Genomic DNA, 24,104 nt, shown 5'->3' on the forward strand with positions numbered 1-24,104 from the left:
AAAGCAGATACCCAATTGAACGCTTTATATGACGACCAACAAGGATGAGCTGAGCTTGGGTAAAGATCATCAGGGTAGGTAGCATTGCAGGCCAAAACCTCTGGGTCGCATTGATTGAAATATCACGACGCCAGAGCAGAGACAGTCAACTAACAAAATCAAGCATATTTTTAAGAATAGAGAAACTCGCCTTTGTTTCAATTCCGTCTTATATGACTCGCTGAATCAATGATGCGGCGTCGCTCTCCCTGAAAAAGGGGTCCAAGTAGCATGACTAAGCCATTTAAACTTCACGTGTCGTCAATTGTCCAGGGGTATGGTACCTTAAACCAGGGACCAACACCAACTCTCCTTTCTACGACCAAAACTGTTGCGCCGCTCCCAACAACGCCTCGTTGGCCTCTCCAAAAACATCACCGACGTGGCTTGCGCATGAGGTTGACTACATGAAAGTCGTGGCTTTTCTCCGCCATGGCCTGGGCCTACTGGTGCCGCTTTCGATAGCATTCACAATCTACCTCTACATCTTTCCCATCGTCCAGGGATGCGCATTCCCCGTTGAGTCGAGAGATAGTCAAGAGGCTTATGACTTGACCAAGAAGTTTCACTGGCCTTCGAAGCCGACAGCGGACGATCATGCTAAGCTTGCGCCTTTCCGACTCCTGGCGCTGGGAGATCCTCAGCTAGAAGGCGATACCTCGATCATTACAAACTACCTGGGCACTTTCCCCCATGTGCAGAGTGCTTTCAAGCATATTACGTTCCAGACGAGTCACTGGTGCTTCCGCGAGCGAGTGCGAAAGATAATACACGATATTGTCGATATCATCATGGAGGATCTCCCCTACTACCTCATGTCGCAGCGCAAGAGGTTTGATCTTTGGGGCAACGATTTCTACCTGGCACATATCTACCGCCAAGTAAATTGGTGGTCCAACCCTACCCATGTTTCGGTCCTGGGCGATCTTGTCGGTAGTCAATGGATCGACGACAAGGAGTTTGAGAAGCGAGGCCGACGATTCTGGAACCGCGTGTTCAAGGGAACCGAGAGATTGTCCGACGAGTTGGCGCAAAACCCGACCAACGATTACAATATTTCTGGTGTTTTGGATGGTAGCGATGAAGCAAAGCTTTGGAAAAAGAGAATGCTCAACGTGGCAGGAAACCACGATATTGGATACGCTGGAGATTTGACCGAGGAGCGATTGGAGCGCTTTGAACGAGTTTTTGGAAAGGCGAACTATGAGCTGCGGTTCGAACTGCCCATTACAGATCCCGAGGTGATAGCTACGATGTACTCTGATTCGAACCCCGAGTCGAAACGAGTCATCCCCGAGCTTCGCATCGTTGCTGTCAACGATATGAACCTTGATACACCGGCGAAGTCTCTTCCTTTACAGGATGCGACATACGGCTTCATCAACAACGTCATTTCGACCGCAGGTTCTGTTCAGTACGAGGGTCAATTCACTCTGATCCTCACGCATATCCCGATGTATAAACCGGCAGGCATCTGTGTTGATGCTCCTTTCTTCGACTTCCACACTGCAGCAGATGGCGGAGGTCTCAAGGAGCAAAACCAGCTCAGCTCCGACGCCAGTCGGGGTTTCCTGGAAGGAATCTGGGGCATGAGCTCAAAGAGGACAGCCCCAGGCGGTGGCTACGGCCGCGCAGGTCTAATGCTCAACGGCCACGATCACGCCGGCTGCGACACGTACCACTACATCAACCAGACAAACGGCACAGACCCCTCCCAGCGCCAGTGGGAAGTGAAAACCTGGTCCGACGCACAAGATCTCAAGATCCCAGGCACCGATGGCATACCGGGCCGACGCGAGATCACAGTCCGCAGCATGATGGGCGATTTTGGCGGGAACGCCGGTCTGCTGAGTCTCTGGTTCGACCTGGAGTCCTGGGAGTGGAAGTATGAGTACGCCACGTGTCCGCTGGGAAGCCAGCACTTCTGGTGGTTCGTGCACATCTTTGACTTCTGCGTGCTGGTGTGGATGCAGTCGTACGCCGTGCTCTCTGTGATGGAGGCTTATGGTGTAGATGTGGACGGGCCGTTTTGGAGGGGCGTGTCACGGATGAAGGATTTTGTGCTGCGACGGAAACAAAGTGTCAGTGATAAGAAGAAGTAAAAAAGAGTATTTGGATAAACGATGTTTGAGTAGTGGAAATTTCCTTATAGAATACAAAGCGTTATGTTTTTTGTTTCGCTTGGGATTGCCGTTCGGTGAATTATGGTGGTTTGTAACGGTGTTGGGCCGAGACATTTTCGCGATGGGGAGCTGAGTTGAGTAGATATTGCGAAGCCCAGGGCTGGAATAGGATTAGGGTTGTTGTATAAGGTGTGGTGATGGGCGTGGTACTGATGGTAACGGTGTTGGACAGAGATCAGGGCCGCGCGGCGAGGTTGTACGATAAAAGGAACGGTGTTGATGTGGTGAAGTCTTGGTGTTGAGGCTGAAGCGAATATGGCTGCTGTTTGAGGTTCTGGGCATGAGACCCCGTCTTCAACGGTGGCATTTGATGTTTGCTACGGTGAATATACACAATATGTATGAGGCTCTGAGTTCTCCACGATGCAGAGAGTGTTGAGATGCTTCTGAGCACGCCCATCATCATGAACTTCCCTTGCTTACCAATACCATGAAGTATACAAACACAATATCACCATCACAAACACTTATTCACATCTTTCAGCTGACACGAACCAAATCACAGTAGTGCCATGATGTAAAAGACTATTGCGCGTGGTCTACCACGCCGGTAGCATCAACACCGTGGTGATACAACCGTTGAGGTTGCCCAGCGACCAAGCAACTCTACCAGATCCGGCGAAGCAGCGCTATCTACCATGAAAGAAGGTCCGTTGCGCAGAATCGTGTGTAGAGTATGATCGAAAGCAACTGTCCCTTGTGTGAGATCAAGTGATTGGGAAGGGTGACTACATAAACCCAGGACCAAACCGCTGGGACTTTGAGATTCGCATGATCATACTCACACAACTACTTATTGAGATACTGCTTGAACCATGCTGTCTCTCCAAGGACTTGGCGTACTGATGCTTCTGGGCGTCGCAGAAGGTATCCCGCGACCAGATGAAGAGCCGCTCCATGCGAATATACCAAGGGACAATCATGGTGTACCTACCGACATGCTCGGGGCGATGAGTCCTCAGACAGACTACAGAACAATGCCGGCGGGCACTTACACCGAGACAATCTCAACAGGCCTAGTCAGGATAATCGTCGTCAACGAACCGACGCCTACAACGGGCAATCCAGCAAAATGTCCAGTTGAGTGTGATTGCACAAGGATAAAAGATAAGGACAGCGATGAGTAAGTCGATAATACCAGTCGGGTTTCATTGCTGACACGCTCAGATACGCACAATGCTTGACCAACGCAGCATGCAGACCATGCAGAGAGCCAAATCTGACTGCTTCATCGACGATAAAGCCAAAGCCAACATCATGTCCCGCTGAATGCGACTGTACCAAGATCAAAGACGAGCAAAGCCAAGAGTATTACATTCCACCTTCACTATCACAAACTTCGCTTTATTAATTAGTAATAGGTACTTCCAATGCGTAACAAACGTCAATTGTCAGAGTTGCAGAGTGCGAACCCCACCCAATTAAACAGACACGTGAAAACAGGCTATCATTGCATGTGGTGGTGGTATTTGGTAGCTGACACTGACACTATCGTATGATGGGGTAGCTAGAGATAAAAGATGTTGACAAAAGAAAAAAAAAAGAGAATGCGTTTCTTTTCTCCCGAACTTTGGAACAAATGCAACGCTAGAATCCGTGAATTAAGCTATGATGTTGTTTGTTGGTGGAGTTTAACAGCAGCAGTCGAAGCACTCAAGACAACACTCGCAGGTCTCGCCGCAGAGCCAGCAGCAGCAGAGTGTAGCGAGACTGTAGTTTATTAGTATTGGTTGATAGTGTAGTAGAGTGAAAGAGGCTTACCATGTGTATAGACATCCGTGGCTCTTCTCTTCTTGCTGTGGTGGTGGAGGGGCTTGCTGGTACTGCATCTACGCATCGTCAGAAACCGGTGATCTTCTACTTGAGCCTCAAACTTACGGGGGGGTAGGCCTGAGGATTTGGGTATCCTTGAGCAGGGTAGCCCTGAGGTTGCTGAGGAGGGTAGTAGCTGTCCAGACGTTAGCTTTCCCTTCTTCTTGCGAGTGACCGAGAGCTTACGATTGTTGGTTGGGATCCATTGTGACAGATGTGGTTTATGGAATTTGTGAAATGTGTAAGATGGGATGGCAGAGTAGGAGACGGGAAGAGAGAGCGTCAAGTTATATTATTAGGCCCCATGTGTTTTGCTTTCCATCTGGAGCGGGAAGGAAAGGGTCACAGGGGGCGCAGTTGCAGACGAGACGAGACGCCAGATGATCTGTATCCCTCTTGGCTCTTTGCTGTGACCTTGGCGTAATAACGGGAATCCCGCGCACCAAGGCCGATTTAACCGTACAGCAGTCTTGGCACCTTGAACAGGCACTTTACTCACTGACACCAACTAACTCTTACACTGCTTGTTGGCTGTCTACACTAACTCCTAGTTAGCGACGGTTATGCCGGCACGTTCCGTTACGAGTCGGCAAATGATATTGGGTTTTGACAGCCTCTTTCACTCTAAGAGTCTAAAATGTTTAATTGCAGTCTCCGAGCCCTTCTCAGCTAAGGGTCTTGGGCACTCCACTGCGAATTGACGTTGCAGGGGTTCAGCGCTTGGCAATTGCGCGTCCTCCATGGCTGAGCTTCACTCCTGCATGAAGGGTCCCCTTGGCGTAAGAGGTTGGGCTTGAAGATTGCAGACTAGCATTTGCCTGACGGAACACGAGTCAAGTTTGTTAGAGCGCTATCACCAAGATTACGAGCCGCAGCTCTTCATAGGGTCTTCCGTATAAGTTGTCCATTGCTACGGAGCCCTCACCGTATTCTTGATAAAGAGCTGATCCTCAGGCTGTTATGTTAGCCTTGCGACTTTGTCCCGTTCTTGTCCTGTCTTGTCATGAAACACTCCTTGCAAGTTGCCGCTGTATTCCCGAACCCTGTACGATCAACGCGCGCGCCTACAGTAGGTGCAGGTACCGCCACGATTTACGAATACACCAACCGCGAATGAATTGAAGCTGTCCAAAGCCGCGGGGACCGATTCCCTCCCACGCGCGTTGTTTAGCCACTAAATATTCGCTCTCGGGTGCGGCTGAGTCGTGGGCTTGTCTCAGCTTTTGGTGTCTTGGACGAGACACTTGACCGTTATGTTACGTTGTATCGCTTAGTTACCGGTTTGCGCCGCTTTCGGTGCCCGACAAATGCAGCCGCCGACGAAATCTGTGCCAATTGATGGATGCTGTTGCCAGCCTGTTGGTTCTTGCTAACGACCCGTTGGGTGCTTCTCAATCGTTGCTATCTTTAGTGACTGCCTTCTGCGCATGATGAGAGAGGTGTCTTCTTGAGTGCATCTCGGCGCAAAATGCCGCTCTTCCAAACGCTTTGATTTGCGCCTGGCTTTCTGTTGTCTCGACCTGAGTGAAGCGGGCGCAGGAAGGACAACCATGCGACTCACGGACATGCAGCCAGCCGATCTACATGCTCCTTAATCCGCAAAGCAGCTTCCTTCGAACTCAATTTCGTGACATCCAGCACCAACTCGGTCTCGTTCCCGAAGCGATAGATTGTCTCGTTCTCCAGAATCGGCCTCAAAATCGTCTCGTCCGTAAGCTTCGCACCGATGTTTGCAACCCGCGTTGGGTTGATCGCTCGCCTTATGTTCTCCCCAATCTCGCATTCCAGCACGATCGATATGAACGAAACGGCTCTCTTTATCGCAGCAGCTTCGTAATCTATGGCGCTCCATTCTCCCCGGTGCGGTTACCTCTCGCGCATCCGTAAAGATCCACGTTTTATCCTTTGTACATTCCGACGTCGCAATTTCGTTCAGGACGTATCGCCGTAGACCCGTTCGCATCTCATGGTAGCCTGGAGATGAGCGCTCGACGAGGGCGTCGATGGGATCGATGAGGAGGTGATTGTGGTAGACCTTTGAGTCTGGGAGTAATTGCTGGAGCTCCTTCGCGATCGTGAGCTTCCCGATACCGGGGTAGCCGTTGATGTAGATGAAGCAAGGCATATTTCGTCAGTGCGGGTGTGGTGCCTGACAGCAGGTCTGCGAATGCGATGTTCGTACTGGCTTTTCGCTCGAATGGTTTGTTAATCGTTGAGGAATTGCGGACGTGGGTATTTGTAGTCCGGCGAAAGGTGAGTCACTGTTATGCTTTTAACAACCACCAAACCCTCCCAATGTGGCCACTGAACATCGCGCAACAGAAGCTTGAGTCGACGAAGCGAACTTTGTTCATGCAACCAGTCTTCGTAAATCCTGCTCAAGAGGATCAAGAACTCCAGAAATCACATCCCCTTGAGAACAACACGAACCTCCAGCTGTCCCAATTTGCATGTCCGATCGTAAGCATCGCTCTACCGCATTGTAATATCCAGAGCCACCGGTCATCATGACTCTTCCCAAAAGTTTATTGGCGGCTTCGTAGTCAAGGATATAACTCGGTAAATCATGCTCCAGTGTCTGATTCTGAGCTGAATCTTGAGTTGCTATTGACTGGCCAAGAATGAGCTCGATGAGGAGGATGATCCCGAGATAAAGCATGAACGGGTTGGTAGGTGATGCTGTTGCGTTGACCCTGGGATATTCAGGGAAGTGTCTGAGGACAAAAACATGCTGAAATTGATGAACACCACCCTTTTGGGCAATGAAGATATCCTCACTTCTTGGAATGTCTGCAACCCAAGGCGTGCCTTGCATCTGCAAGACACCACAGGCAATCATCCAAGCCAGACGCAGCTTGTCACCGTAGAGCAACGCTGGATCTTGAAGCACTTCTTTTAGTGGTACCAGAGACCATTCATCACAACTGCCCAGACATTCTAGTGTGTAGACGTCATACTTCTGAGTTTGGGTCATGTAGCAATGTTGAATGTGCTCACATCTCTCGCCCTGTTTTCTCTTCCCCATCGTTTGCATTGCTTCACACAGATTGCTGATGTGTTTGGAACAAATAGGCTCAGACATTGTTCTAAGAGTGTTGAATGTGAGATTTGATAAGGCTGATTCGATGATAACTGTTTGCAATTGCTGGCTGTTTGTCGAAGAGGTCGTTGAGGGAACAGAAAACCCAACTGTCTTCCTCGAAGTAGATGTACTTTGTGATGTGAAAGAAACCGTTGTCTTCTTCGAATCCTCTCCGCTCTTCAAAAGAATTTCATTCCATTGTTTTAAAATATTGACTTGTGATCCCGTTAGGTACGAAACTGCAAGGCGGAACTGCAACTCCTTGATAATATCATCATCATCATCCTCAGGAACAACGGTCCGTGATGGCGGTGTCAGCCTCAAGCCAACATCGTGCAAGCCAGAGCATTTGCAAGTCATCGTTGACCGTAGTGCGTGATATATACCACTCAACATTCCGTTGACGAGCTTGTTAAGTCTCCCCTGCGATCGAGACTTTCTTTGTGATTCCAGATCCGTGTTGAGGACTGCTAGGCGCTGAAGAGCTGAGACACCATCTCGTATCCTCGTCAAGACCTCCTCATGATTTGACTTTTGAAGGATGAATGTTGCTCGCTTAAACTGCTTTTTGATCGATGAGCTTTCAGCCCATTCAACCTGTTCCAATTAACCGAGGCACGCACAATGTTGACCATAGATTCATACCTTGCCGTCTGTCCCAACATTGAGCTTCTCCATCATCTCCTCGATAGCTTCCCTCATGTCCTGCACGCGATCGTCGAATACCTGCAACGATGACCAGAGCCGCAGGCGCAGCTTATTGAGGATTTCTTCTTCTCTCCAAAGGTCTCCAAAAGGATCTCGTATCATTTCCTCGATGCGCGTTTGTGGTGCAATTCCTGTTAGGAGTTTCTCGCATATGTTCTGAAGATTGACATGTTCAGTCTTGAGGGTCAAGATGAGGCTCTTGAGGATTCGTTTGTAGGATCGGAAATTCTGCAGGGTGCCAAGACCGTTCATGTAGCATTGTAGTGCAGATACCACGATAGGTATGCTACCGAGCACGATACCCGCAACCTCGAAGCCTGACATCAGAACGATATCTCTTGAGGCGGTGATGGAGGGACGAGAGTGCAAGGAAAAGATTTTGAGGCTCTGAGGCTGGTCTTTTCCAGCTGCGCTGATCAAGGGTTGAAAAGAAGAGGGGTTGCGGCTGACGTGCAGCTGGAACTTGGCTTGACCAACAGCACCTGCAGATAGCACCTTCTCATGGGTCACCAGAGGGCGATTGCCACTCCAACATTCTTTCCACATTTTCTGGGTCGATGAATCACGAGAGGAGCAGCGCACTGTCTTCATTCCTTGCACAACCATGAACACTATTGCTGATCACGTTTCGGCTTGTCTCCAAGAGTTCAATAGTCTCTGCAGCTCTCCTACCATATGGGAGAATGGCATCCCGGATAGTGATGCTCAGAGCGATGTATCACTCTTGAAGCTGCAGAACGAGCTGGGCAGATTCAAAGTTTGGAGTGGAAACATCGGCGCTCATCAAAAAGGGAGAAGCTCGCTCGATCACAGGCTTCGAGATGCGTCAAATATCCGGGATCAGGTGGTTGAGCTCTTGGAGGACTTGAAGGAGTCTCTAAAGGATGGTAAGTCTCTTTGATTGAGCTGCTCAATATTCCCTCTGACATCAATAGCCAATGACATTCTCACAGGGCAATTAACACCATGGGATCAAGACCTATCGCCAGCGGAGTTTCCGAATGACGACTCCGACGATGAACCATTAAGCGTTGACGCATCTGGGCCATCCGAACTCTCCCAAATATTTGCTGCCATCGTTGAAGACATCAACTGCCTGTTCAGGCTCTCAGTGTCCATTCATAACCCTTCTCCTCACGATCGCTTCAAGAAAGCCTGCTTGACCGATACATCTGGCTACGAGCCATTTGACGTCCAGCATGTGTGCAATAAGCTCTCTAAGGCCCCGAAGCCGATCGCCGAAAGACTTGGGAAGGCAATTTCTCGACGAAGGCAGTACTTCAAATACAGAGAACTGCACCATGACAAGCTGGCGAGTGGGCTCGATCTCGACGATCAGGACCAAATGCAGAGTACAGTAGCCTCTTCGTTGCCAAACAAGCTCAATGTGAGTCAACCAATCTCCTTGGAGGAGGATGGGGATGATGTATCGGATGCCGGAAGGTCACAGACGTCTTGGGCAACATCAGCTGCGAATCCAGAGAGGCGGAAGATACCTGCTCTTCCAGCGGAAGCCGAGAATGGGCCCTTCGAGTGCCCATTTTGTTTCATGATGGTGTCTGTTTCATCGAGAAATCATTGGAAGTTAGTTTCTTTCCCCTTGGCGAAGTTGGATGCTACTAACCTTTGCCCACAGGAAACACGGATTCTCAGACCTATTTCCTTACATTTGCGTCGAACTGGGTTGTCCCGCCCCAGATCAAGACTTCCAGAGACGTCACCAGTGGGCAGGTCATGTCATGAAATACCATTGGAAGACATGGACCTGCAAGCTTGGATGCCAGGAGATATTTGTCTCTTTGCAAGACATGAAACACCATTTAGCGCAGAAGCATTCAGAAACCACGGAATTGACTCATCTCGCCAGCCTTACCACTATGTGCGAGAGGCCTAAGTTAGAGAACGAGTCAGCAGACTGTCCCCTGTGCGGAGAAAGACAATCCTCATTTAAACAATACCAACGGCATGTTGGTCGCCACCAAGAAGATCTTGCTCTATTCGCATTGCCCCATCTCCCAGGTGGATTTGATGAAAAGGACGACGAGCTTGATTCCGAGTCTGAGGGAAAAGACGGACTGGAGTCTGAGTCCCGAGACGAGTTGCAGAAAGCCAGCTCTTACGTTACCCGTCTTTCTGACGAGAGCGGAGGCGAGGCTATAGACGTATCTGAGCGAAGCATTCGATACGCTCGAGGGGAAGTCTTCGCTCCTGTTGCTGTCATAAAGGAACTTTCCGATGGCTCAGGCCTTACTTCCAAAGCTCGCGGCAAGAATCCTTCACCCGAGGAGATAGTTCCTAAGAAGTGCCGCGAGCCCGGCTGCGACAAGGAGTTCATGCGCTCTTGCGATCTTACCAAGCACGAAAAGACCCACTCCCGCCCATGGAAGTGTCCAGTTCCAACCTGTCCATACTATCAGCATGGATACGTTACAGAGAAAGACAGGGACCGCCACTACCGTGCGAGACATTCTACCCCCCCTGAATGGTATGAGTGTATGTTTAAACCTTGTCCCTTCAAGTCAAAACGAGAAATGAACTGCAAGCAACACATGGAGAAGGTTCACGGTTGGACCTATGTCCGCTCGCAAAAACATGATGTCAAGCTGCCTTCAATATCAAATCCAGATACGGATATGGCGATTGAGCAGCCTAGAAAACCTTTGGACATAGACTCCGCAGATGATTCTTTTGAGCAAGGGAGTGAAGACCCTATAATAACGCACCGCCGCATCGAAATGATTGCTCCTATCGAGAACAAACAAAGTTTCGACCCTGCCAATGTGGACGTTCTGCACCTTAGACACAAGGAATCCTTATACACATTTAAGTTTTCACGGCATGACATTAGAGATGGCAAGCTGCGAGTGTCCAAGATCAGAGAGCTCGCAGCGGGAATGGCGTATGTTCCTGAGAGCTTCAGACATCTGGTCGAACTTTCTTGCAAAGACGTTAAACTGTTGATCGATGGTACGCCTATCAGAAACTACGGTGTATCAAGGGGCGATACAATAAAAGTCGAAGCGCCGCAGTTCAGGAACTCTAGCCCATTAAGCAGTCCAGCTCGTGATGATCCTGTGCTGGATAACGGGCGTGGCACTGAGGAGAACATGGAATTCGAAGGAAAAGTAGAACGTGACGAACGACGAGCAGAGTTCTCCTCGGAGTTACGACAAAGAGCTACGGTGGAATCTTTCTATCAAAAGGTTTCTGCAAGCTATAACTCGCAGGGTGAACCAAGAGAAGAGACAGATAGCAAAAGGAATGGTGTTCGCAAAAGGACAAAGACTGGATGTTTAAGTAAGTCGATTGATCTGCCTGGTGGAGGTGTGACTTAAGAGCAGCAATACTAATACAGATAATAGCATGCCGCAAGCGTCGAATAAAATGCGACGAAGGAAAGCCGATATGCAATAACTGTATCAAATCTAAACGTCGTTGTGAGGGCTACAGCCAAGTTGTTATCTTTGGGGGCTCTATGGATGCGATACATGGAGCGCCAATCCCGGAAATTGAGTCAGATCTCGAGAAACTGGATGCCCCTTATGCTTCTGGACCTATCCAACCATCTACAGAGGCCGACCACAAGGTTGTAAAAAGCTCTACACCTGGAGTTAGATGCCCCACCTGTGCCTTGGAAGGTAAAGAGATATGGGTTATTCCCGGGCGCTGTTGTGGATATTGTGGAACACCATGTGCGGAGGAGGATACTCTGAGTCTAGACGTTGATGATTCGTTCCTAAAAACTAACCTTTACGAGGACTGGCCTTTGTTCCCAACAACAGGCGCCAGTGACGAGGAACTGCCCAATTCAACTCTCGAAGGTCCCAAGAAGAAACAAGTATCGTGCCCGAGCTTCTCGGTCAATGGTTACTGCATGGACGAAGTCGAATGCCCATTCATCCATGATCCGGCCATGATATCCACTTCCGATCCGTCCAGCAAGCTCGCTGCCACCGTGGGACCTTTTACGGATCCCGACCTCACGATGAGCAGCAACGAATCCAAGGTTTGGAAGGCTTTGTGTGCGTTGGAGAACGAATTGGAAGTGGGATGGATTCCGATATGCAACAAAGCCATTATCTCAGACAATGGTTCTGCACAAAAGGGAGAGGAAAGGCTCGGACTTATCAATGGAATTCATTCGAATGTCATAAAGAAACTGAGGCGAATTGAACAACTTAGCAGGCCTGATATCATGGCAAAGAGACGCCATATCGAGGCAATGGTCGACGACCTTCTAACAAGGCTTGGAGTGGTGTCAATGACAGGAACAGATAGCTATCAGATAACATAGTTATGGGGAGGCTTTGCTTTGATTCTTGATCTCTCTTCATAGCCTATGTCGAAGTCTCAGAGTCGTGCGTTGAGCCAATGAGAAATGCTGCCTGCTCAAGAGATCACAGAAGCCCTAAGGCTCGCAGATACCGCCCCAGAGCGTGTGAGACGTTACGAATACGAGTGAGGGTGTTTAAAACTCCAGTAAATGGTAATGATATCCTTTTTAGGTGCCGAGGTTAACTTACTTCTAGTGTTCAGGGAAGGGTAACAGCTTGGTTGGCTTGGTGCCATCAAGACCAAGTGCTAATGCTAGATATTAGAGACTGAACGGATTATAGATTAGGATGACAATGATATGAACTATCGTAGAGATAAAGCCTCGTATAGCCTCTCAATCTTATCGTAGTTAGTCGGACTTTTGACAGTTGGCCAGGTCTCCGGGCCGCCCGGGCCGTTATCCTAATCGGTGGGTCGGCTTCGACAACGACCAGGGAGGGAGGACCCCCTTGTCATATGATATGATATCATGTCATGCTTGCTCTGCTTGAAGGTGAGTGCTAGAAAAAGGCCTCAAATCTCAGACATGCATTTCGTTTAAGCTCTCCCCCTCATTTTATGGTGTTGCTTCTGCTGTTATCTTGGTTTAAATTTGTAATATGATCATGTCGAGCCAATCTGCAGGAGATACAACGGCACCCGAAGTGCCGGGACCAGCCACTGCCAATCCGAAGTCTCCTTCGAAATCGCCATCGAGATCTCCACCGGCTCAGCGCGAACTTGGCCCTGCGGACGATACTGATGTCCGTCCTCTAAGCCCCCTTTACATTGAGGAAAGTACTCATTCGAGCAGCATGATTCCCATGGCGATGCCGACTCTTCCATCGGAACTGATACGTTAGTTAACGTCGTAGTACTCCGTAGTGAATATATGTTTCTGACAGTCCTCACAGCGAGAGCTCAACCGCCTCTGTTTCTGCTAGTATCCTAGAGTACCGTCGCAGCCAAGGGCGCACATACCACAGTGACAAATTCACCGCGAATTACTTCTTCCCCAATGATGATCAGCAAGTCGAGTCTATGGATTTAACGTGCGGCTTTCGTCCATGCCTCAAGGTGTATCAACGAGGTGTTAACCGAGCAACAGACACCACTACTTGACGCTTCTCTTGGACGGTGAGCTGTTTCTTGCCCCTCTCAAGACCGATTCTATACAGGTGAGGTACTCTATTACAGTCTTAAGCTGTTTGGAGGTATTTATGCTGATTTCCACAACCTTTCTCGTAGCGAGTTCTAGATGTTGGTACCGGAAGCGGTGAGTTCTATCCGTGCCTCCTTTGGATCTTCACTGACAGCTTCGCAGGAATCTGGGCCATGTATGCTTTTATAAAAAGTCCGGGCATAGCCAGCGCTTACATGTAATAGTGAATTTGGCGACCGATATCCCAAGACAGAAGTAGTTGGCACAGATCTGTCCCCTTGCCAGCCCCAATGGGTACCCCCGAATCTTCGTTTTGAAATCGATGATGCCACGCAACCCTGGACGTGGAAGGAAGATTATTTCAGCTTCATTCATATCCGATATCTCTTTGGTGCTATCAAAGACTGGAATAGTCTCTTTAGCGAGGCGTACCGATGCTGTGCACCCGGGGGCTGGGCCCAGTCAGGCGAGGCCGATGTCACATTCCGTAGCGACGATGGAACTACTGAGCTGGAACCTGTTTTCAAAACCTACCAGAAGCTTTTTGAAGACGGCAGTAAGATTCTAGGCAATCCCTTCTTTGTCCACGATTTGCAACAGAAGGCTTTTGAGGAGGCTGGATTCAAGGATATTGAGACTGTTGATTACAAGGTATGTTTGTCTAAAATTGACTGCAGTTGGCTAAAATGGTATTTTGCAGTTCCCGATTGGCGGTTGGCCCAGGGATCCAAAACTCGCAGAGGTTGGGCGGTTTGTCAAGGCCACGCTGGAGAACGATTTGGAGGGTAAGACAACCAACCTTTGACTAACTTATTGATGGGATTCTCACGCTTGATAGGTTACACTCTTATGATGTGGCAGGACGTTTGCCAATGGCCCAAAGATGAGTACCAAGTGTTTCTCATGAGTTTGCGTAAGGCGATACGCAACCCAAAGGTGCACAGTTACATGACCGTACGTTACGTGTACGGTCACAAGTAGGCTAGCTATCCTGGCGATCTTAAAGCCATGCAATATCATGGGATTGTGACAATTACTTCTGTGTTGTGATTAGTAAAATCAAAAACACAGAAAAGTCCTCTATTTATTGTTATGAAAATGCTATCTGGAATCATGCACTAAGTTATGGTGATTTCCTCCCAGCTGTTGTCCTTTATCGCTTCGCCTTCCATGATTCCGTGAACGTAGCTATCTCCGATCAGTTGAAAAGTACCGTCAGCTCGAGGTCTCATAACCAACGGCACCGGACAAGCCGAAACCACCCAGACACTGTCTCCTTCTAGTGCAGACGCGAAAGCCAGTCCTAGATGCCCTTCGTCTGTCAGGAAAACTCGACGCTGAGCAGCATATACTCCTAGTATCGACGCGTACTTAGCAGCCAGTATGAACGTGTCTGCAAGCTCCTTAGCCACCACAGACGTCCACTCAGAGTCAAACTCCTCGGAAAACCCCCCCAGTGAGGAGGTCCTCGCCATGAATGAAAATATTGACGCCAGCTGTGAGTCTGGAGGATCAGAGGCACCTAACTTTTGCAGCATCTGTTTGATCCATTCAATACTTGGAAGCATATCGGAAGCTTCGCCCCCATCCTGGGCCACAAGAGACTGGAAGTCTGTCAATTGCTCCAACATTGCAAGTCGTTGGTCGACTGTCATGGAGGTGTCCCAGACCCGCAAGTATTGAAATAAGATGTAGCATAGCCAGGCTTTGAAGTAAGCACCAAGCTCCGAGACATCTAGTGAATCGTGTATATTTGCGCCAAAAATGAAAGTATGCCAACAAGCTTCAATACTGAGCTCTCCAGTTACTTTGTAACGCTTGCCGCACCGTAGCAGAAGGGCCGCAAAGGGTTCGACGTGAAAGTAGTAAGCGAGCATGTAGAATGGATAAGGCCATGGAGAGATCTGTCCGATACGCTGGGCCTGTACAGAGAGCCTCGAGCCAGTAATGCTGAATCCCAGAGAACCAATCTCGTTGTATCGTGCTGCGTCCACTCGAACTTTGCCTCTGGCCCAGGGGAAAAGGATAGGGGCAGTTCTTGCAGCAGATGGCTCGTTCGAGAAATTAGGCACCCATGAGGGTAAATCCTCTGAAGGTAAATTCAGTGTGCCATTGTGAAATTCTGCAATCCCAGCCAAGGAGATGAAACCGAGGTGATTACAGTGATTTAGGATGTGAGCCGTTGCGGCTGTAAATACCTCAGCAACTGAAGCATCGTAATTAACTTCCAGATCGCATCGAGGAAGTCCCATATGGCCCGCGGCAATATTGACCATTCCCAGTAACGAATAAACCCGATCACGAGCATTCGTTACCTTGAACTTGTGGCCTACCATCATCATGTAAGCCAAGTGAGAACTGGCGGTCGTTTTCCAATTATCAGGGCCTGTGAGATCCTCAATAACAGAGATCTGTGGGTGATCTTGGGGGGTTTTCAAGCTTTCGAGGGACATCCTGATCACGGTGATGAAGTGAATGGCGTAGGGTCCTGGCGTCCATGAGATATGCTCCACTCTGACCATGGCCAGAGTCGCGTTGGGATACCAGCCTAATTTTTGAATCATCATCAATGCTGAGGCGAGCTGTTCCCAAGAGATGGATTCGCTATTTCCCAACCACACAAACGCCTGCCGAGCTAGGACGGTCTCTTGAATCACCCAAGCTCTACGGAACCAATTCCGGTCCAGAAGACCAACGAAGGGCTTCCAGGCTTCAGAAGGAATAGGTGGAAGGCTTGAACTTTCGATTTCGCTTTTTCCCAGGCTCACTTCGCTTCCATGTGTCTCCTTAGCCAAGCTGGAAAGTGTCCGTGTCAGACGAATAGCCTCAGCTGCCTCGCTTCCGCCATCACCGAGCCAGATATCGACTCGGGCTGCCATGCCGTAAATCTCGCTCATGATACCGACCTGGATCTCGCGCTCCCTTTGGTTGGTCTGATCAATACATATTGCGTCGATCCACAAATACCAATCAAACTCTTCAAAGCGCTTGAGCGCCCCGAGTAAGTTTGGTTGGACGTAGAATCTACTGCCGTTCACCAGTATACATGACTCGCAGACCTTGCGCTTGTCTTCTCCCTCTGGTGCACCCCAGGTATAGGAAAGTGCATGGTAACCAAGTGCCTGTGCCTCATCCAGAGAATGAGTGGTCACATCAATGTTTAACCTCTCCGATAAGAGGCTGCGTGTTCGCGGACGGATTTTTACTAGACGAATATGTGTCGAGTCAACTGTTGATTCATATTTGTACTTGGTACTAAATGTACTGCTTCTGCGGAGAGTGGTCCACGACGAGGAGCGCATTCTTGGAGAACGAAGTTGAGGCTGTAACCTTGGTTTGTGGAGTTGATTTCTTGGCTGTATAACTACAAAAGAATGATCTCGCAGATAGATTTTGAGACTGCGAGTTTCATTTTGAAACCCCCCTTTTCTATGCATGGATATGTAGTGTCTAATTGGTTCGTTGTTACCGCGCGCTTAGATTTCGCAGAACCAACACATTTGAAGCTATAACCAGTTTAACCGCCATCCATGACAGGCTAGTCTAATACTGGCAGAATCCGATAGCAAGATTGCATAAAATTCGCAAGCTCTAAGAAACAGGATCCACACCTTTTGATTCAGTTTTCAGTCGAGACTTATTGGCCCAATATCAGATCTGTTTCTTGAGGTTGGTGCGGTTCAGCTTGGCCCTCTGAGAGAGCATATGCCCAAAGAGGATATAAAATGCTATGATATGATGTCATTATATAGTCAATATACGGGTTGCCAGGGCTCACGTACCTGGAACGTAGATGGCTAATCCAAACCAAAGCAGATACTGATACGCTGGGTTCCGAGCTTGGGATGGCTGGATGACTTCGTACACAAGCTTCATCTCTGAGAGAATACCAATGGGGTAAAGAACAAGGAACATGTTGTATCTGTCATGAATCAGTTTTCTTTCTTGCGGAACACTTGTCAAGCTTCTCACCTCAACCATGTCAAACCAGCTGGCACAGATCCCGTCCCCGTCTGAAGAGTAAAGTAAAAGTATCGGATTGCATCCGCCGCATTCCAAGCCATGAGCATAAGACTATACGCAGTCTCCCTATAGCCAACTTCCGGATAGTTTCGCGTAATAGCCCAGACAATAGTGTTTCGACCAGCGACTTGTAGCGCTGTCGTAGCGGGAGCTGCTCGGACAAGACCAGTGACAGCATGGATAATTTCCATGACAGTAAAAGTCTCAGTCCATCGCGCTATGATGTTGAGTTCGTCCCACACAGCCAAATTGCCTTGGGTTAACCACAGATATGTCGTTCTGAGCAAGAGCGCTGTTCGAAGGATGGCTGAGATGGTATTGTAAAAGAACAAATATGTGGATGGCTTAGACTTCGAATCAGAAGTTGGTCGCGCCATCTTTGCTTTAGATGATGATATCTGAAGGTGTAAGATATTAGTTTCTCAGATATGGAGCAGTCTTATGGGAAAATTCCACGACACGCTAGAAAGCCCACTAAGGCAGATTGAGGTATACCGAGGCTGACGCTCGAGAACTTCCAAATCGAGTTGCTACGTCCGATATTAACTGGAGATAACACCACTCATCTCTGGGACAAATATGCAAGTACACGTCGAGTCACAAAAGCCAATATTTAAAAATCTGGCTAAGCAAAAGGCTATTTTAGAAGACACAACAGATCAGGAAGACTAATATAACTATATCCAATTGCATCCCTTTCTGTAACTACCTATCTGTCTCTTCCTTGTGCTGTTTGCAACAATATTTATTAGTTATCATCATATCAGGAAGAAGAAAGAAATGATCTCCTCATTCATCGCCTGTATTCGCAGCCTAAAGCTTAACCTCATAGGCCGCAGTCATCCATGGTTAATCCTCTGCATCGCTCACGCTTCCACTCTGAGTATTTGACTCGGACGACCTATTTACCTTTGTGATAATAACAGCCGAAGTATAGTAGGCGTTGATAATAAGTCTGTCTCTGTACTGAAAACTTATATTAGTGTACCTGCTGTAATAAAATAAGTTTCTATACCCACAGTGATAAAAGCAATAGCGAGTTCCTTCCAAACCTTCGCTCTAGGTAGACCACTCAATAAAGTAACATCTCTCCGGGCAGTGAATCAGTGCCTGACTAAGTCTCATCTATAAAAGGAAGCCCTCTCTCCCGATCTAACTTGACTTAACTTCAACCTTTCATTTTCTTCTTCTTTACAGTCAAACAATAAGTTTCTACCACTTTTCCTGCAACAAAAAAAATGCCCAGCTATAAGCGAAAAAGCCTATCCTAAGGCCCCTTTGAAGGTCTTGAACTTCAACACGAGGGCCAGCATCTTGGACGGAACATTAGACAGATGATTTCGTCTACTCTGAGCAAAGCAACACAGATATTGGCGTGTACTTCTGGGCCATTTTGACTTCTGGAAGTCGAATATTAATCCAGCCTAGTGTGAATCGCATATTCCGTTTGTGGATTCTCACCAATCTGTCCGGTTGATTTCGATAAGAGTCATCATGAATTTATCCCTCAACCCTCGTTCTGATGGACACGATGCTATTCTGCAGGGCCAACAATGAACTTAAGCTCCGAGATGAACCTCCCACTCTCCATGACAACGTCCCCTCGATGCTCGATGTATTTCCCAGCCGCGTCAACAAGACCATACACTTTCATCTTCTCGGGAACTTGAAAGGTTTGCTTCTCTCCAGTTTCTTTAATCTCATCACCCCCAGTACCAAAAGGCCCTAGCTTTCTTTCTGTCGTGTTGATGACCAAGTTGAATATGACTTTCTTGGTAACATTGTGAGCTAAAACTCCCGTGCTCCATGACGCATCCGTGATAACTTCTTCGTCGTCTAGAAAGATTGACTTCTTGCTGCGACCAAAGCCTCCAAAGCGAATACCATCATAAGCCGCGGTCTCAGCATGGAGAGAATCCACGGCGAATTGGTATGAGACGTCGAGTCTAATGATGTTTGAAGGCGCTGCTTTCCGCAGTTCGAAAGCATGATTCGTAAGATCGGGTTCATCGCTCATATATTTCTTTTGGTAGATCCTATCATAATCTCCCGCCCACTCCAACGCTTGATTGGCAACGCTGTCGAACGTCTTGATCAAGGACTCAACGGCCGTGATGAACTCCTTGTCTATATCAAAAGACTTCTTAGTCGAACGACCCTCGACATATTTGTTCGCCTTGCTTGTAAGGTTAGAGACCGTGTCAAAAATCGCTTTTATCATAATCGAGTGTGCACATGCGTCCAGTCGCATCGCCGCGAGCTTGTGAATTGTGTCCGTAGAGTCTTCGTAAGGCAATTCACCACACGATAGCTCAAGTCCAATGATGGGAACATTGCAATTTCCATTGCCTCGTAGGAACTGGCTCATACGAGCCCATGGAATTGCCTGAGATGAGCGACGATCTCTGTCAAGACGAAATAGTGAAGCGACGGGCATTCGAACATTGAGGGGATGACCATCAGCTGTGATACCAAGTGTGCTACCGACGTAGTAGAAGAGTTTTGATGCGCCAGCAAGTTCATGACCGAGTCCAATGAGCGACGCCAGAAAGAACCACTGCGTGAACGATAGAGACTTGCCGATACTCTTGGGGCCGTGGTATTCGAAACCTCCATCGAAGATCATGTTGTTGAAGTCGCCAGATAGACCGAGAACCTGATCCCATGTTTTACCCTGAGCAGTGGCAATTGTTACGATTGCTCTGAATAGTTCTTTTGCTCTCGCCTCGCAGGCTATAGCATGCATGCTATGTTCCCCATAGTACGACTGACACTGTTTTGTCAACCCGGTATATCGTTGCCCGCGCTCGAACGTGCCCATCTTCATGTTGCGAATATGATCTCTCAGAGAGAGAAGTAAAGAGAAACGACGTTGCTATACCACTTACAGCCAAGATTTGAGTTCTTATTCTTCCCTTGGTCTCTCCATCTCGGCAGAATCTGCCTCACTCAGCCGCAGCTGAAAACGACCAGCCCTAGCAGTTAAACTATGGCTTTTTGTCATGGATTTAATTGGTGAAGTTTTCGCTAAGAGCACCAGTGAGGAAAAGGATCAAAGCGACCCCTCATTTGTGCTGTTGTGCCTGGCTTCAACAGCAATAAATCATCGCCATTATTATTCAGTAAGTTGCGCTTCCTGACCTTTTTGGAGTATAGGGATCAATGCAGCTCAGAATTGTGTCCGCTTTTATTTTACTTGCATTTGCCAAATATCGTAATCACATAAATTATTCAACATAAACCTCATCTCACTCCTCCAACAGCGACGACCAAGCATATCCAACTTGGCTACCATATAAATCTTTCAGACTTGAATTGAGTGATCCTGACCGTAGCGCTGAGCAATCCCACTGGGGTTTTTTTCTGGTGAGCACTTGCGACCCTTCATAAAGTGCTCCGGGATCGTAGTTATCTCAAAGTCTCCCCATTTCTTCTCCTCACTGCGATCAAGCAGCGTGACCACCAACTTCTCCCTCTGCTTGCTAAGCGCACGCATCGACTTCATGAAATCCTTGTTCTGCTCGTCATTGGTGATGATGATCTGCTTGAGACCAGGAGCCCACTCTGGATGTTCACAAAACTCATCCAAGGCTTTCGCAGTGGTCTTGGTTAAGCCGTATGAGTTGGTGCTGGACGGGGTGATCTCGAGGAGTCTGAGGTCTCGGCAGTTGGAGATCAGGCTGAGGAAACCCGCGTCGCCAACTTTGTTTGCGCTGGGGAGACTGACGGTTCTGAGGTTGGGCAGGCCTTTGGCTAGACGAATGACGGCTTCGTTGGTGAGGTCTCGGGCACCGTTTTTGGCGGTGTAGCTGACGTCACTGAAATTGAAGATGAATTGCCAGATCTTTTCACGAACTTGACGTGGCAAGACCAAGATGTCGTCGATATGGTCGCTGTTGATGCGACGTTAGCATGTTCTCACCTTGACCTGGACAAACTGGCTTACTCAGTCAAGACGAATTTATAGCCAAAGTGAATCATCCTGGTTGATGTTCCAATGAGTTTATGGTATTTTCCGTCCCAGTCAGTTACGCTGCTTTGGAAATGGGCCTCTTTGACGCCTTTGACGACGGGCTTCAGCAGCCTTTTCTTTGGCGCGTCAGTGCCGGGAGCTGGGGCATTAGCGGCCGAGTTGCTCTTCTCAGTTCGGATGGGAGGCATGATGAAAAAAGTATAGAGCTGTAATGCCTGTGATAGAGACTAAGAGCGATAGGTCAATTAGCCGAGGTGCTGTGAGATAGAGGATCTGTCAGTTTGGAATGGAGGTTTAATTGATTGTCAGGGGAAAGTCATGGGGAGCCAATTTAGATTGGCAGGGTGGCTGGCATGGATGTCATATGTCATCTGCCAACACTGATAGCTCCGACATAGGCACGCAAGACAAATAATCAGTGCCGCCCAGTATCAGACCAATTGAAGGTGAAGACGTCTGTATGAACTCTTGAAGTCTAAAGATAGACAAAATGCAAGATTGAAACAGATATAAGGTGTTTAGCATTTAGACTTGACAATAGATATCTCAGTAAGTGTAGTGGAACCTCGGGTTATGCTCTCCAAGCTCCTCAGCTTCCTCCTCAGTCAGTCCCTGGATTCTATAATCCTCTTTGCCCTCAACCTTTCTCTTATTCTGACGACGGAACCAAGCCCAGAATGCCATGTAGATTAGCGAAGACATGGCGACCAAAGCCATAGAGACGGCGTGACCCTTGACAAAACGAGGGCCTTCGTGGGTTTTGTACAACTGAGTTCGTGTTAGCTTGAGGATCTTTGTAAAAAGTAGGCTGTACTTACAAAGGGAGCTGGGATTCCAGCAGAGTTGCCGATGGTGAGTTGCAGACCAGTGGCGACAGTACGCTTTCCATAGCGTGGGTTATTGCTAGGAAGCCAAGCAAGAGGTAAACCGACGATGACATAGAGTCCCATCGCAGCAAGGAAGCAACCAAAGTAGCGGACTCCAGATGGAGCTGGGCTAACTAGAAGAGCATATCCAATGGCGCAGACAAGACCAAGGATAACTGTAAAGACGGCTCGTCGTTGAGTTCGATCAGAGAACCACGCCACCACAAGATAGGTGATAGCACCCATAGCGTAGCAAGGGATCGTGAGAGCCTGAACCTGAGCTGTGTTCCAGTCTCCCAACCCTCGAATAATCGTTGGCAAGAAGGTACTGTAGCCATAGAGGATAGTATCCCCTCCGAATTGACCAATGCAGAATAGCCAAATCTTCCAATCTTTGAGACCAGCGTAGACATCGGCCTTGTGCATCTGATCCGACGACTTGGTATGACCGATTTGTCGTCGCATACGAGCATCGATGAGTTCGCGTTCGTTGATGGTTAGGTAATGAGCTGAATCCGGGTCATCGGCGAGCCAAAACCAAACAGCGATTCCAAGGACAAATGTTGGAATTCCTTCGATGATGATTATCCATCGCCAACCCTTTAGTCCAGCTACGCCATCCATATGGCCGATGCCGTAAGCAAGAAGGCCACCGAGTGAACCTGCGATAGCGGCACTGACGAAGAGATAGCCGATTCGAAGGGCGTATTCGCGCTTGGTGTAGAACATGGTGAGATAGATCGTAAGACCGGGAAAGAGACCGCCCTCAAGAGCACCAAGAATAACGCGGCATGCGACCAGGCCTTTGAAGTCCTGTACGATACCGGTGAGTGTGGCGACGATACCCCAGGCTGTGGTGATGAAGGCGATCCATCGTGACGGTTTGAATTTCTTGATGACGAGGTTTGATGGAAGCTCAGAAGCGATGTACGTGACGAACAAAACCGAGACCGCAAGTTGATACTGCATCTGTCAGTATAGTCGTCAAGTTTTAATCAGCGGATACTCACCTGATCGCCCACCAAACCCAGATCCTCTTCCATACCATAGAGTCGCGCATTACCAATATTCACACGATCCAAAAAACTGAGGAGGTAGAGCAGCATCACAGGCGGAACAATCCACATATCAAGCTTTCTCAAAAGCGCCTTCTCAGCAACAGGATCGATATATATCTCATCTTGAGCATTGCGCTGCTCCTCAATCTCCTTGTCAGGAAGGATATCCGGCTTTGAAGTCATAGTGGCGAATCTCGTATTTCCTCTAATGAAGATGATGATGGAGAAAAGTTGAGTGACGGGACCCAGTTCAATTTAAGAACGAGGAGGAGTCTCTTATCTCCGCACGGAGGTTTACCCCGGATCTTGCAGAGGGATTTGTATTTGGTAACAGGAACTATCTTTGTGCTGCAACCCCAGAATCATCACGGCAGGGATTTGGGGCTGGGATCGACTGGTTGACCTGCCTGTCTTGGTGGAGATGGTGTCGGGAGTGAGGGGTTTGCCGATTGGGACATGATTCAGGGAACCGGCAACTTTTGACTTGCCGGGCTGCTTCTAGAACTAGACTAGATGCCATGGAACGTCATTTTTGTTCAGCTCGGCTGCTGAGAAATTACCTTGTGCTACGGTATTGATTCACAGTTGCTCTGTTCATCGCTGTTAGTGCGATATTGTTAATTGATTGATGAGACTCACGCATTGCAAGCTCACCTCAATATGTTTATCTCTGAGGCACCACTTATCTTATCATGTTATCTTCAGTGGTTCCACAGTAAATGCATGGAACAATAATGGAACGTTAGTGATCGACGTCTAGGCTACGCTATCACCCCAAGATAAGATATCAGGCGACTACAAGACCCTCTGCAGATTTTTGTTTGCATTCAAGTACAAAGACTCCATTTTTTTTATCTGATATCAGATGTTATGTCGTTGTACTG

At 48.3% G+C, this 24,104-nt stretch overlaps 12 protein-coding genes across 21 annotated transcripts; 4 read left to right on the forward strand and 8 right to left on the reverse strand.

The window, feature by feature from the left end:
- Window positions 1-446: 446 nt before the first annotated feature.
- On the forward strand, window positions 447-2,141 carry FVEG_03604 (hypothetical protein; the record flags this gene model as incomplete). Its single annotated transcript, XM_018891217.1, has 1 exon — window positions 447-2,141. The coding sequence occupies one exon, from the start codon at window positions 447-449 to the stop codon at window positions 2,139-2,141; it is 1,695 nt and encodes a 564-aa protein (XP_018747692.1).
- An 896-nt stretch (window positions 2,142-3,037) lies between these two features.
- Window positions 3,038-3,491, forward strand: FVEG_03603 (hypothetical protein; the record flags this gene model as incomplete). Its single annotated transcript, XM_018891216.1, has 2 exons — window positions 3,038-3,345; window positions 3,416-3,491. The coding sequence occupies 2 exons, from the start codon at window positions 3,038-3,040 to the stop codon at window positions 3,489-3,491; spliced, it is 384 nt and encodes a 127-aa protein (XP_018747691.1).
- Window positions 3,492-3,853: 362 nt separating this feature from the next.
- FVEG_03602 (hypothetical protein) lies at window positions 3,854-4,240 on the reverse strand (the record flags this gene model as incomplete). Its single annotated transcript, XM_018891215.1, has 4 exons — window positions 3,854-3,932; window positions 3,984-4,051; window positions 4,101-4,170; window positions 4,221-4,240. The coding sequence occupies 4 exons, from the start codon at window positions 4,238-4,240 to the stop codon at window positions 3,854-3,856; spliced, it is 237 nt and encodes a 78-aa protein (XP_018747690.1).
- A 621-nt stretch (window positions 4,241-4,861) lies between these two features.
- Window positions 4,862-12,472, forward strand: FVEG_03599 (hypothetical protein). 8 transcript variants are annotated; one of them, XM_018891206.1, is made up of 5 exons: window positions 4,862-6,287; window positions 6,357-8,711; window positions 8,760-9,408; window positions 9,461-11,121; window positions 11,187-12,472. In XM_018891206.1, exons 2-5 carry the CDS (start codon window positions 8,429-8,431, stop codon window positions 12,116-12,118), a joined length of 3,525 nt encoding a protein of 1,174 aa, XP_018747681.1. In that variant the 5' UTR covers window positions 4,862-6,287; window positions 6,357-8,428; the 3' UTR covers window positions 12,119-12,472. The 8 variants fall into 8 exon arrangements, with proteins under 8 accessions (XP_018747681.1, XP_018747685.1, XP_018747680.1 ...); XM_018891210.1 differs by having other exon boundaries at window positions 8,778-9,408; XM_018891207.1 differs by having other exon boundaries at window positions 4,958-6,287; window positions 7,107-8,711.
- FVEG_03601 (hypothetical protein) lies at window positions 5,626-6,159 on the reverse strand (the record flags this gene model as incomplete). The annotated part of the gene is made up of 1 exon (XM_018891214.1): window positions 5,626-6,159. One exon carries the CDS (start codon window positions 6,157-6,159, stop codon window positions 5,626-5,628), a length of 534 nt encoding a protein of 177 aa, XP_018747689.1.
- Window positions 6,385-8,148, reverse strand: FVEG_03600 (hypothetical protein; the record flags this gene model as incomplete). Its single annotated transcript, XM_018891213.1, has 2 exons — window positions 6,385-7,713; window positions 7,762-8,148. 2 exons carry the CDS (start codon window positions 8,146-8,148, stop codon window positions 6,385-6,387), a joined length of 1,716 nt encoding a protein of 571 aa, XP_018747688.1.
- Window positions 12,473-12,671: 199 nt separating the features above from the next.
- FVEG_15297 (hypothetical protein) lies at window positions 12,672-14,459 on the forward strand. Of its 3 annotated transcripts, XM_018904421.1 has the most exons (9): window positions 12,672-12,902; window positions 12,953-12,996; window positions 13,053-13,190; window positions 13,247-13,316; window positions 13,387-13,414; window positions 13,463-13,475; window positions 13,525-13,951; window positions 14,001-14,085; window positions 14,139-14,459. In XM_018904421.1, the coding sequence occupies exons 1-9, from the start codon at window positions 12,759-12,761 to the stop codon at window positions 14,279-14,281; spliced, it is 1,092 nt and encodes a 363-aa protein (XP_018747677.1). In that variant the 5' UTR covers window positions 12,672-12,758; the 3' UTR covers window positions 14,282-14,459. The 3 variants fall into 3 exon arrangements, with proteins under 3 accessions (XP_018747677.1, XP_018747679.1, XP_018747678.1); XM_018904423.1 differs by having other exon boundaries at window positions 12,672-12,996; XM_018904422.1 differs by having other exon boundaries at window positions 12,690-12,902; window positions 13,525-14,085.
- FVEG_03596 (hypothetical protein) lies at window positions 14,329-16,602 on the reverse strand (the record flags this gene model as incomplete). The annotated part of the gene is made up of 1 exon (XM_018891204.1): window positions 14,329-16,602. The coding sequence occupies one exon, from the start codon at window positions 16,600-16,602 to the stop codon at window positions 14,419-14,421; it is 2,184 nt and encodes a 727-aa protein (XP_018747676.1). The 3' UTR covers window positions 14,329-14,418.
- A 119-nt stretch (window positions 16,603-16,721) lies between these two features.
- Window positions 16,722-17,700, reverse strand: FVEG_03595 (hypothetical protein; the record flags this gene model as incomplete). The annotated part of the gene is made up of 3 exons (XM_018891203.1): window positions 16,722-17,028; window positions 17,083-17,222; window positions 17,273-17,700. The coding sequence occupies 3 exons, from the start codon at window positions 17,698-17,700 to the stop codon at window positions 16,952-16,954; spliced, it is 645 nt and encodes a 214-aa protein (XP_018747675.1). The 3' UTR covers window positions 16,722-16,951.
- A 1,157-nt stretch (window positions 17,701-18,857) lies between these two features.
- On the reverse strand, window positions 18,858-20,150 carry FVEG_03594 (hypothetical protein; the record flags this gene model as incomplete). Its single annotated transcript, XM_018891202.1, has 1 exon — window positions 18,858-20,150. The coding sequence occupies one exon, from the start codon at window positions 20,148-20,150 to the stop codon at window positions 18,858-18,860; it is 1,293 nt and encodes a 430-aa protein (XP_018747674.1).
- Window positions 20,151-20,627: 477 nt separating this feature from the next.
- On the reverse strand, window positions 20,628-21,484 carry FVEG_03593 (hypothetical protein; the record flags this gene model as incomplete). The annotated part of the gene is made up of 2 exons (XM_018891201.1): window positions 20,628-21,216; window positions 21,270-21,484. 2 exons carry the CDS (start codon window positions 21,482-21,484, stop codon window positions 20,628-20,630), a joined length of 804 nt encoding a protein of 267 aa, XP_018747673.1.
- Window positions 21,485-21,740: 256 nt separating this feature from the next.
- Window positions 21,741-23,662, reverse strand: FVEG_03592 (hypothetical protein). The gene is made up of 3 exons (XM_018891200.1): window positions 23,173-23,662; window positions 22,115-23,125; window positions 21,741-22,064 (listed from the first exon to the last, which is right to left on the reverse strand). Exons 1-3 carry the CDS (start codon window positions 23,401-23,403, stop codon window positions 21,843-21,845), a joined length of 1,464 nt encoding a protein of 487 aa, XP_018747672.1. The 5' UTR covers window positions 23,404-23,662; the 3' UTR covers window positions 21,741-21,842.
- Between the last annotated feature and the right edge of the window lie 442 nt (window positions 23,663-24,104).

This window comes from Fusarium verticillioides, chromosome 2 (genome assembly GCF_000149555.1).
Source record: "Fusarium verticillioides 7600 chromosome 2, whole genome shotgun sequence".
NCBI classification, from domain to species: domain Eukaryota; kingdom Fungi; phylum Ascomycota; class Sordariomycetes; order Hypocreales; family Nectriaceae; genus Fusarium; species Fusarium verticillioides.